Source organism: Lathyrus oleraceus, chromosome 2 (assembly GCF_024323335.1).
Source record: "Lathyrus oleraceus cultivar Zhongwan6 chromosome 2, CAAS_Psat_ZW6_1.0, whole genome shotgun sequence".
Classification (NCBI taxonomy): domain Eukaryota; kingdom Viridiplantae; phylum Streptophyta; class Magnoliopsida; order Fabales; family Fabaceae; genus Lathyrus; species Lathyrus oleraceus.
The window spans coordinates 25,899,083-25,911,485 of NC_066580.1; the positions used below are offsets into that span (position 1 = coordinate 25,899,083).

General features: G+C 35.8%; 1 protein-coding gene and 1 long non-coding RNA gene across 2 annotated transcripts; one reads left to right on the top strand and one right to left on the bottom strand.

The window, feature by feature from the left end:
• Positions 1-3,086: 3,086 nt before the first annotated feature.
• Positions 3,087-6,060, top strand: LOC127117832 (pentatricopeptide repeat-containing protein At5g01110). The gene has a single exon (XM_051047949.1). It carries the CDS (start codon positions 3,334-3,336, stop codon positions 5,494-5,496), a length of 2,163 nt encoding a protein of 720 aa, XP_050903906.1. The 5' UTR covers positions 3,087-3,333; the 3' UTR covers positions 5,497-6,060.
• A 4,977-nt stretch (positions 6,061-11,037) lies between these two features.
• On the bottom strand, positions 11,038-12,177 carry LOC127117834 (uncharacterized). The gene is made up of 2 exons (XR_007802042.1): positions 11,881-12,177; positions 11,038-11,553 (listed from the first exon to the last, which is right to left on the bottom strand). It is a non-coding gene; the product is annotated as an uncharacterized LOC127117834 (long non-coding RNA).
• Between the last annotated feature and the right edge of the window lie 226 nt (positions 12,178-12,403).

Sequence of the window (12,403 nt, forward strand, 5' to 3'; positions counted from 1 at the left end):
CATCTCTAGAACTCAATCTCGTATATTATATCTTCTTTTTCCTTCTATCGTGAGTTAGCTCTGTTCATTGTGTCTTCTTGAAACTTGCATGTTATGGAGTTCAGTTTGATTTTTCATTACGGGGGTAGATTTGATAGGTATTATTTAGTATATTACACAGGGGGAAATAAGCATGCAATAGAAATAGATTCAGATATGTGAAGCTTATTTGAAACAACAGGTATCGTGAAAGAGTTAGCTAAGCTTGAGCGTTCAGAGTATTTGTTATGGTGGTATAACAGTGATGCTGGTAGGTATAGTAGAATGGTTAGTGATAGTGATGCTGATAAGGTATATAAATATACCATGAAAATGAAATATGCAATGCACATATATGTTGAGCATAAAGGTAAATGCAATGCAGAAGAAGTTGGTGTAGGTGATTTTCAAGAAGATGATGTTGCCGGTGTTGAACAAGATGAAATAGGTAATGATGTTGGTGGTGTTGAAAATGCTGAAGTAGGTAATGATGTTGGTGGTGTTGGACATGTTGAATAAGGTAATGTTGGTGGTGTTGAACATGTTGAAGAAGGTAATGTTGGTGGTGTTGGACAAGTTAAAGACACTAAGGACAGTGAGGATAATGACTTTAAAGTTAATGGTTTATCATTTGATGATAGTGAGTATGATAGGGCTCTTGGGTTGGATGATTGATTTGATGAAAATCAAGTTGAAGAAAAGGGCAAAAGAGGTAGGATAAAACTTGCAGCAAGGAAACACGAGTATACTCCAAAGAAAGTACCAATTGGTGTTGATAATGTAGGGTCATCTAATGGTGTGGATAATGAGATGGACATCAACTATGCTAGTGATGAGCTTGGTAGTAGTGACCCTGATGTTTTTGATGGAGAGAAGGAACCAAAATATCCAAGGTTTAACATGTAGGATTTGGACAGGAATTACAAATTTAAAGTGGGATTGAAGTTTATATCACTTAAAGAATTTAAAAGAGCAATAACTAAATGGTCAGTATTAAATGGGAGATAGATAAAGTATGTGAAAAATGACAAAGTTAGAGTAAAGGTAACTTGCAAGGGCCTGGGCAACCAAAGAAGCTAAGGAGAGGGGAACCTGATGAGGGCCCTAATAAGGTAAGGACACAAACTAGTTATTGTTGCACAAGATGTGATGTACATGACCATAATGCAAGAAGTTGTACAAGTCAAGTAGTTGACCCTGAAGCTAAAAAATAAAGGTATTGAACTTGTTGTAACTTTGCATATGTTGTTAATTTCATTGATATGTTATTGATGTTCTAATTTGTTTGTCCAAAGAAAGCCAAAGAAAACGACAACATGACGAGGACAAGGAAAACCAAGAGAACAAACTCAAAGTGCAACACAAGAACAAAGTCAATCAGAAGCTCCAACTGCAACACAAGAACAAACTCAACCTACTGAAGCTCAAACTGTAACACATGAACAACCACAACCTAATGAAACTCAAATTGATGTTGACCCCTGAGTTTGAAATACTTGTTGCAAAACTTGCAGCAACATTTGAGGTAACTCAAACTCAACCAAAGCTTGTTGTTAATGAACCTGCTGCATATGTACAAAGTTAACGAAATCATAGTGCAATAGTTACATCAGCTCAGAGTGCACCTGTTACATCTTTACAAACTAATGATGTACCTAACTATATTTTAAGTGCACCTGTTCCAACAACCGATGATGTACCTGCTGCACCTGTTTCTACCATCCCAAGAGTTCTTAAACTAGTTGAGTTTAATATACCATTTCATAATAATTTGGAATTATTCTGTTGATGTCTTGAACCTCTAATATTATGTATTTTACAGAACAAGAAGAGAAACAAACCACAAGTTGCAAGAAAATTGGAGTTGAGGAGAAGTGACAGGACAAGGATCCTAAGATGCAAAAACCTGAAAGGAGAAGGAAGTAATCAATCACAATATATGGATGTGGACAAGGCTCCATAAGCACCTTGTTATGGTATATTTTAATGCATTTTGACTATGTTTGGTGTGTCTTTATTGTATTTTGAGACAAAAGTCTATGCCATTTGGCTTTATGTAATTCTGAGACATATACCATCATTATGGTTTATGTATGGTGTGTCTTTGCTGTACTTTGAGATAAAATTATATGCCTTTTGACTTTATATAATTCTGAGAAATCTTTATGGTTTATTTATGGTGTGTCTTTGTTGTATTTTGAGACAACTTTATATGCCTTTATGTTCTCCAATATTAAGTAAACACATGAAATACAGGGATGCCATACAAATATATCATTAAAAAATATGGATGTAATACAAAAAGCTACAAACATATAGAGATGAAAATTAAAAATTTCATAGATTTTGATTCATTCAATAAATAAGCCTTACAGAGACGAAATTCAACAACCACCCTTCTTCTAGGGACTAAAAAAAATTACAGACACCATGAACATGAAAATCACTACCATTTCTGATAAGTAAAGAACAAACACCATGAAAGAGTCAACAAAAGCTTAAATATTTTGGTCTTCTTCCTTTCGTTTTCCAACTTCAATTTCATTTTCTCTTTTTTCCTAGCTTCAAGATCATTAATGATGTAACCTAACTCCTGAATTACCTATGAGCAATTGCATCCAATTGAGTTTTTGTGTTCAGTTGACGTGTTGCGTTCAAGTTCATCATCTCATATGAAAAACTTGCAACCTAATCCCGAATTAGAACACTTCCAAAATCTTCGTTTAGGATTTTTAGTTGAATTTGAGATGAACATCCTCATTACTTTATTGCAACCATAAATTGGAATTTCAGACTCAGAGAAATTACCTACAAATGATGTTGCCATGGTTGAATCTGCACTAAGATTTGAAGATTTGAAGAGAGGAAAAAGAGAAGAAGAAGCGACGAAGAAAAGATGTAAAATTGTGTCTTTTTTAGATTTAGTTCTCCTTTTTAAGACTCCTCCACTAGATTTTCCACGTATTATCCCAAAAAAATATAAAACAAATACAAGTGTTCTCCATTTGCAAAGTCGTATTTAATCCAAATTTAACACCAATACAAAAGAGAAATATAAAAAAAAATTCATAGATCAATTTCAAAAAAGATTGCTAAGATCAATAGACTATTTAAAACTTTGAATTTATGTTCCTCACTTCTAAAGCTCTTTTCTTTTGTTTGTTCGGTTAGTATTAGTATTGTCCGATCACCGCTACCTCCGCCTTACTCTGCCGGCGAGACTATCTATCTCTTCTCCGATCAAACCCTAACTCAAAACCACCACCACGCCTCTCTAACCATCACCGCCGGCAACACTCTATTCTCCACATTCCAATGGCAACAACACTAGCTCTTTCACAACACACTCATTCCCCTCTCAGAACCCTCACACTCACACTACCCTCTCATCTCACACACTCCTTCTCCTCTCTCCCTCTCCCACAACAACCCTTCCCCTCTTCCCTCCCAGACGCATTCTTAATCGATAAACTTCTCTTCCGCTTCAAACAAGGCGACCTCTCCTCCCTCCGTAACCACCTTCTCCGCTCAAACCCATCATCATCATCAACCCTAATTCCTCAGCTTCTCCAAAAATGCCACAATTACCCTCTCTTACTTCCCAATCTCATCCAAACCATAGCCTCCACGTCTCCAAATCCAGTAATCACTGCTTCAATGGTTCACTTTCTAGTTCAATCCAAGAACCTTCCAGAAGCTCAATCTCTTCTCCTCAGAATCATCCGAAAAAGCGGCGTTTCGCGCCTCGAGGTAATCAATTCTCTTGTTTCGAGCTCCCAACATAGCACCATCGTTTTTGATCTGTTGATTAGAACATATGTCCAGGCTAGGAAATTAAGAGAAGGTTCTGAGGCGTTTAGAATTTTGGCTGGAAAAGGTTTATGCGTTTCGGTGAATGCTTGTAATGCTCTTTTAGGTGCAGTTGTTAAGGTTGGATGGGTTGATTTGGCGTGGAATGTGTATGAGGATTTTGTGAAGAGTGGGAATAAGGTTAATGTTTATACTTTGAATATTATGGTTAATGCTTTGTGTAAAGATGGTAGATTGGATAATGTTAGAGGTTTCTTAGATGAGATGGAGGAAAAAGGGGTTTATCCTGATCTTGTAACTTATAATACTTTGATTAATGCTTATTGTCGAAGGGGACTTGTTTCGGAAGCTTTTCGGTTGGTGGATTCTATGGCTTGTAAAGGGTTGAAGCCGGGACTTTTTACTTATAATGCATTGATTAATGGTTTGTGTAAGGAGGGAAGTTATGAGAGAGCAAAATGTGTTTTGGATGAGATGTTAGGGGTTGGATTGTGTCCCGATGCTGCGAGTTTTAACCCGATGTTGGTAGAGAGTTGTAGGAAGGAGGATGTTTGTGAGGCGGAGAGGGTTTTTAATGAAATGTTGCGGCATGGAGTTGTTCCTGATTTGATTAGCTTTAGCTCGATTGTTGGGGTGTTTTCTAGGAATGGGGAACTTGGTCGGGCGTTGGCGTATTTTGAGAAGATGAAAGGTGTTGGATTGGTTCCTGATACTGTTATTTATACTATTCTTATCAATGGATATTGTAGGAACGGTGATGTGACCGGGGCATTGAAAATGCGGAATGAGATGGTGGAGCGGGGTTGTGTTATGGATGTGGTTACATATAATACTCTGTTGAATGGATTGTGCAGGGGGAAAATGCTTGTTGATGCTGATGAGCTGTTTAAGGAGATGGTGGAAAGGGGAGTTTTTCCTGATTTCTACACTCTAACAACTCTAATTCATGGATATTGTAAGGACGGAAACATGACTAAAGCACTTAGTTTGTTTGAGACTATGACTCTGAGGAGCCTTAAGCCTGATGTTGTGACATATAATACGTTGATGGATGGCTTCTGCAAAATAGGTGAAATGGAGAAAGCGAAGGAGTTGTGGCGTGATATGATAAGCAGGGAAATATCTCCCAACTACATATCGTTTAGTATTTTGATAAATGGATTTTGCACTTTAGGTCTTGTGTCTGAAGCTTTCAGGTTGTGGGATGAAATGAAAGAAAAAGGTATTAATCCCACCCTAGTAACCTGCAACACCATAATAAAAGGCTATTTGCGAGCTGGCAGTGTGTCAAAGGCAAATGACTTCTTGAACAAGATGATTTCAGAAGGAGTTTTGCCTGATTGCATCACGTATAATACTCTTATAAATGGTTTCGTAAAGGAAGAGAACTTTGATAGAGCTTTTTTCTTGATTAGTAACATGGAAGAACGAGGGCTGCTGCCTGATCTCGTGACATACAATGCAATTCTTGGTGGATTTTCTAGGCAAGGTAGAATGCAAGAGGCTGAGATGGTATTACATAAGATGATTGATAAGGGTATCAATCCGGATAAATCAATTTACACATCACTAATAAACGGGCATGTCTCTAAAGACAACCTGAAAGAGGCATTCCGTGTCCATGATGAAATGCTGCAAAGGGGATTTGTCCCAGATGACAAATTCTAGAAATTTTACTGTTACAGCTGCTACGACATTACAGCTCTTTTGGTCTAAACTGACAGGCATTTCACATGACAATTGCATGGAGTTCATAGTTTCTGGTGTATGATGAAACACGTGCAGCCATTTTGTTAGTTACAAAAACAAGTAACAAAACATTCATAGTCTATTCTTTTAAGATGATCCATATGAGGTTGCTTTCCCAATTTTGAATTCTTGAAATCCGATGGTGAATCGAATATCATCTGACTCTGGTATTGTTAGTTGATTTACTGGTATATCTCACTAGTCAAGAGGGATGCAGACTTTTTAGGATATAGATTGCAGCTCGAGGTTCCTCTAGTTCTTCATCATTTACTCATACCTTGCTTAGAATTATGTACATGTAAGCTGTACAGGTTTTAGTTCATGTATATGCACACAGATAGCAATTAGTTTCCTGATTAACAAGTGATGTGAAGTTGTATGATCAATGGATGAACAATCCTTCTGAAGCAACCTGCAGACTTTTGCAACCTTACTTTTGGGTTACATTATATTTTTCGAATGAAAGGTTGGTTCCACTGGTTATTTTGTTTGCTGTTATAATGTCAATATACACTTTGATGCAGGTCTGATATGAAAGCAACAAGTGTAAATTATTCATAACACTTTTGAAGAGATATGTGTGGAGGGGGGAAATTTTACCTCATACTAGGGGTGGACATCTGTCCGGGCCCCAAACCCCTAACCGGCCTAACGCCGGGTGAGAAACAATGACCCACTTCCGGACCGGTTCACATATCGGTTAATTCAGGTTTGGTTTATTTCGGATTCGAGTTTAGAAAATAAAAATTTTCGGGTTAATGATCGGGCCAATTTGAAAATCAATAAAAAAAGAATTACATATTGGGCCAATGATAAACCTGTTTAAAATAGGTTCAAATACAAAATCATTCAAAAATCTATTTTTCTTTTTAATTAAATGCATTTTTGATCCTCTTAGTATGAATATTTTAAATAATTGGTCCCCTGTTATAGAATCAGCTATTTTGATCCCTTAATTTCGATGGACTTTTGATTTGTATGGTCCCCTATCCAATTTTGCTTATGTGTCATGCTCATTAATGAGGTGGCAATTTGAGTTTGCATTCATGTCATCAATTCAAAATATTTTAAAAAATAATTCAATATTTTAATTTTAAAAAATGACAATAATGATATTTATTTATAATAATAATATTATTTATTTAATTAATGATAATAATGTTATTTATTTATAGAACTTTTTTTTGAAATAACTTAATAATATAAAAAAAAACTGGATTGAAAGTTTTTGTTAAACCCAATTCGTCTTTCTCCTTGTTCTTTTTCCAATTTGAAAATTCCCAACTCTTCTTTCTGTTTGTCTCCATTTGTACTCGAAACTGTTCTCCGTCATGTTCAATTGTGCTTGAGTTCCATATTAAAGGAGAAGGAAATGGAAGAAATAGATTAATGGCAAGAAGAAGGAGAAGAATAGTGAAATCCCTAAATCCCTTTTCAAGAACATTAACTCAATTTTTCAATCATCATTTTTACCTTCCCAAACTTTTTTTTTTTGTTTTAGATCTCTTCAAGTATATAGTTTGATTTTTTTTTTCAGTCAGATCTGTTTTATCATTTTTATATTTTATTTAAAGAATTAAATGCAATTTTATAAATAAATAATATTATTATCATTAATATAAATAAATAATAAAGAAAATTATTATTGTCATTTTTAAAATTAAAATAGTGAATTATTTTTTAAAATATTTTAAATTGATGACATGGATGCAAAGCAAAACCGCCACGTCATTAATGAAGATGACACATAAGTAAAATTGGATAGATGACTATACAAATCCAAAGACCATCAAAATTAAAGGACTCGAATAATTGGTTTAGTAATAGGAGAACCGATTATTTAAAACGCCTATACTAAGGGGACCAAAAATGCATTTAAGTCTTTTCTTTTTAAGGGAATTTTTTATTCCACCATATGGGGTGGAAAAACACTCTCAAAAACCCAAAATGCCCCTCAGATTCTGGAGATGCATATCTAGATGTATCTTGTCTTCAATCAAAACGTTAACTGATCAGGAGATGCATCTCTGTAATATTTTAAAACATACACCATGCATCTACTCTGAAAGGCATTATACATGTTTATTGTTCTGGAGATGCATCTTCGTTTATTTTACGGAGATATATCTCTGTAACCTATCCGAATAATGCATGTTATGTTTTGTTTATGTTTATTCAGATGAAGATTTATAAACGTTATGTGACGAAATTTAAACCATACAACTAATGTGTAAAAAATGACATATAAATCCAGATGGTCCAAAAATGACATATAAATAAAGTTGAAATACATGATAAAGTAACATGAAGTGAAAATAAATTATAATTTATAATGAATCAAAAGTACAACTACTATATAGTATTGCACTACTGCGTATGTCAGACTACATATCTTTTGTCTCCTCGGGCTCCTCGACCTTCGATACCTCATGTCCTCCGGCGTTGTCTTCGTTCGGTACATCAATGCCTCTGTCATGATGGCATCTAGGACTTGCCTCACATCAGATCCATCAGAGAAAATACCTTTATCAATGCCTGCCTGCGCAATCTCCACTATACGACGACATCTAGGCAAGACATCCTTAACATGATCTAACTATGCCTCATCCTCCTTTAGTATCTCCTAATGAGCTGACCTCAGTGAATCTCCTAGAGTAGCCTGCACTATATATACAAATGTGACACCCTGAAGAACCACTTGATGTATCCGTCAACATAGCTCTAGTCGCTCTTAGCTATGATACTCTGTGCCTCCTCCGCACCAGGTGACTTAGATAATCATCAAACATGGCATCCATCTCTCTACGTGTCATGGCAGGAGGAGCAGAGACAATATGTGTCTGGGAATAGTCTGAGTGTAGCCGAACTGCCGCATGATGTGTTAATGCAGATGAGGAAATATGAGACGTGAGCCGCAAGCCAACCATCCGAGTATAACACTATGTCGTCAAATGACCGCGTCTCACGGTGATCGACATAGCTGTTGAAGTGTATATCCTAGGCAACAAAACAGTCAAGATACACTCTGAACAATTCTATCGTATGGTTCCTTCTGAGTAGGGAAAATGCAGAAGCACGCGACATATCCTCAGTGTAAGTCGGTACACACGACCAGCCTGAGATGCGCGGGAAATGTTGGAGGATTTAAGCCTGAAAAATGATGAAACACACGAATCATCAGTAAGGGTGTTGCAAAAATGTAATGAAAATGACATAAAAACATTAAAAGACCAATAAATATTACCTTGAGTAGTGTGATGCTGCATGTGACCTGCTTTGTCTTCCACCTACAATCCTTTGATAACTTTGATAATAAGTAAACCAAATAAGCGCCCCCCCAGTTGTACTCGTGGATTCGCTCGAAGTCCTCGAAGTATCATATGTAGACAAGATATGTATAAGTGGCACTCTTGTCCACAAAAGTCCTAGTGCCAACCAAATACAACATGTTTTCTCTCATAACTTACGCTCTATGGAGCCCCACCTGCTCGTCATCATGTCTAGCCAGCTATGCTTTATGGAGATCATTTGTATATACCTTTTTCAGGAATCCAAATGTAACATGAGTCCTCTGGTTCACTCCATCTTCGTCATCGTAACCTTTAGGTCAACTACCAGATAATATACCATTAACTCGAGTGTCTCGTCTTTGCTAATTCTCCCATGATCTAGAAGTTTCTTCCTGATCAGAAGATGTAGCAAACACGACACATCGTCGAGTGTGATAGACATCTCACCAGGAGGGATATGAAATGACAAGGTCTCAGTGTGCCATCTCTCCGCGAATGCATCAAGCATCCCGTGGTTGACTATAATATAACTGGTCATGCACAAGTCCTTCATACCAGATAGGGACAAATTGCCTGGAACCACTCCTCATTCGGCTGAGGCAAGCCAATAATATGGTTAATAAACTTTAGTGGATCACGGTCATGCAAAGAGTAAAAATCAATGTCAGAAACTTGTAATATATTAATAAACGTAAATTATAAAGACTGAATCCAACTAACGTTACCTATCAATCCCTGATATGTATAGCAGTATGGTCTGAGTACAAAGGTAGTAATGCTAACTCTATAGGGCCTCCTTCAAATGCCTAAGGTGGCTCTGACTCATCATCCTCAACAACCTCACCATCTGGAGGTGGCAATGGCTCAACAACATTAGTAACATGAGGTGACATTGACTCAGAAGCATCATCCTTCGGAGGTGGCACTGGTGCCTCCGGTACTATCAATGACTCAGATACCTCTACCGCCTGCTGGAGGATGGAAGGAGTTATGCGTCGGTAGGTGAAACCTGTCTCCCATGGGAAGAAGAAGAAGATGGAAAAGTACGAGGAGAAGCATGAGCTCTAGAAGTAGATGTCTCTGCATGACCAGAGCGAACAAGAGCTTCCAAAACCTGACTTTTCTCCTGTCGCACTAATGCATACTGTGCAATCCTCCAGTGCCTCAGTCTATCGTGTCTATCAGCCATAATGTCTATAAATAAACCAGATAATTAGTATAAGTAACTAAAAGAAAAAAAACAGACTGAGATTTTACGGAGATGCATCTCTGATTACTTGAAAACTAAACGTTGAAAAATTCCAGAGTTGCATCTCCATAATTTTCTGCAACTCTTCAGGTCCTTCAATGGCGGAAATGCAGACATGCAAACCTAAAAAATGATTTGATAGGGATTTTCAACAGACAAACATGTTTTACAGTATGTATAAACTAACATTCTTACATTTCCTGCTCATTTCTTACCTAAATCATCATTTTCTACTCATTTACACAAAAACTCAAAAAACTTATCAAATCATAGAAAACTTACAAATTTCGACTTTGCTTCAGTGTTGAATAATGTCTCTGGTGTCCTTGATGTTGATTGAAGATCGTATGAGCTTGGTTGTTTGATTTTGAACTTAGTTGATGTTATTTTTTTAGAGAGTTTGATAAAGTTTTGAGTTTTTTTTAGAAATGAGGAAGGGGAAGGGTTATGATGCGATTTAAGCTCCAATAACTTCCGGAGATGCATCTCCGAAATAAGTTTGAAGATGTATCTTTGAAATATTTTAACGTGAAATCGTAATTGGGGTTATTTTGGAGATGCATCTCCGAAATCTGATGGCACTTTAATATTTTCACATGGTGCCTTAGTAATATATATGATGCATTAAGAAATTACCTTTTTTTAATTTATCATTAGACGGGCCGGATGATGGGACTTTCAAAATCAAACACTTTTTTTTTTAATTTTAAAAATCTAAGTTATTTGAACACATTTATAAAATCAAAATTGGGTAGAATTTAACAAATTTTATCAATTAAACCATTTTTTCCTTGAATTGAGATAAGACTTTTTATTTCAAAAAATTAGAGTTATTTAAACTCATTTAATCATTTAAAAAAGGGTTGATTTTGAACAATTTTTATTATTTGATCCACTTTTTCAATCAATATGAGATGCACAAATAGAACCACAATACTAAGATACCCAAACACAAATACTAACATGTTATATTATTTACTATTACATTGCAATTTACAAGATTAACATTCTTTTATAATGTTAACAACATAGTCCCCTCCACCTTTGTACAACCTGTAACTTAAGAAACATGACCAAAAAAAATTGGATGAAAATAAATGTGACAAAAAACATACAAGATCTATGAGAGCATGGTTTTCTTCTACACTAAAAACTATGGCAGGAGGACAATATTTTTTCAGGAGGATCTATATAAAGCCAATGGATGTGAATACAAACTCTTATTTGGTAAAACTACTAAACTACACAACAATAAAACCAGTGTTAATACTACCATTAGAACTTACATTCACATTTTAAATAATATCATTTACAACAATAAATGCTCAAAACTTAAATCTAACTAATATTTTTGCATGAAAATCATTTTACAATTTACATTCACTTTCTCCTCCAACTCACAGTGGCTTAGATCAATCACATATGTTTCATCTGCTTCTGCAAATTTAATAGAAAATACTTAGTTATGAAAACATAAAGAACATAATAAACAATGTACAATATTAGCAGTAGAACAAGATCTGAGCCGACAAAACAACAACAATGTTTAGTATACAGTGCAGACAAACCAACAAATTATAAGAAAATATTCAGATTTGATAGTGTTTTGTTAACAAAAAAGAATTTTTAAGGGTTGAATAACCCATTGAAACCATAGATCTAAGAGAGAGAGAGTGAGAGATCTTATATTCAGAAGAGATGTTAAGAAAACAATGAGCGACGACAGTGAATCTTCATGAAAAGATTGAGTTTGAGAAACACAACCCTAATTTTATTCGGATGGAATCACCAAAGATTGGAGAGATGATGAAAGTAGGCAACCCTAATCTAACCTAATGAATATTTATTTTGGGCCATGGATTGAGGGCTAGCTTGGGTCAAGAATAACGGAAAGTTCAACTCTCATATGTGTATCTTCGGTCGGATTTGGATTCTGACGGGCCAAATATTATCAACCGAGCCCGATCGAAATCATCTGATGTTATCAAATTCAAAGATCCGTTTGAATTTGTAACCTGAAATTATTCGACCCGTTGCCCAAAATCCGGTTTGGATCAGACATATTTTTTTGGACGGTGGTATTTTGTCCACCCCTACCTCATACCCCTACCATTATACCCATACCCCTACAATTTATTAAAAATGTCAATTTTACATTTGCATGTTTTAAACTAATTTATCATTTTACTTTTTACTATTCATTTGAGACTTTCGAAAATTGCACCCCTTCACATCCGTTCTGGAAGACTTTGAAAATGATTTCTAGTATGTTTTTTCCTTACCGGAT

What these genes read in the sequence shown, in the direction of transcription:
- LOC127117832 (XM_051047949.1), top strand. Translation starts at nt 3,334, where the DNA reads ATGGCAACAACACTAGCTCTTTCACAACACACTCATTCCCCTCTCAGA.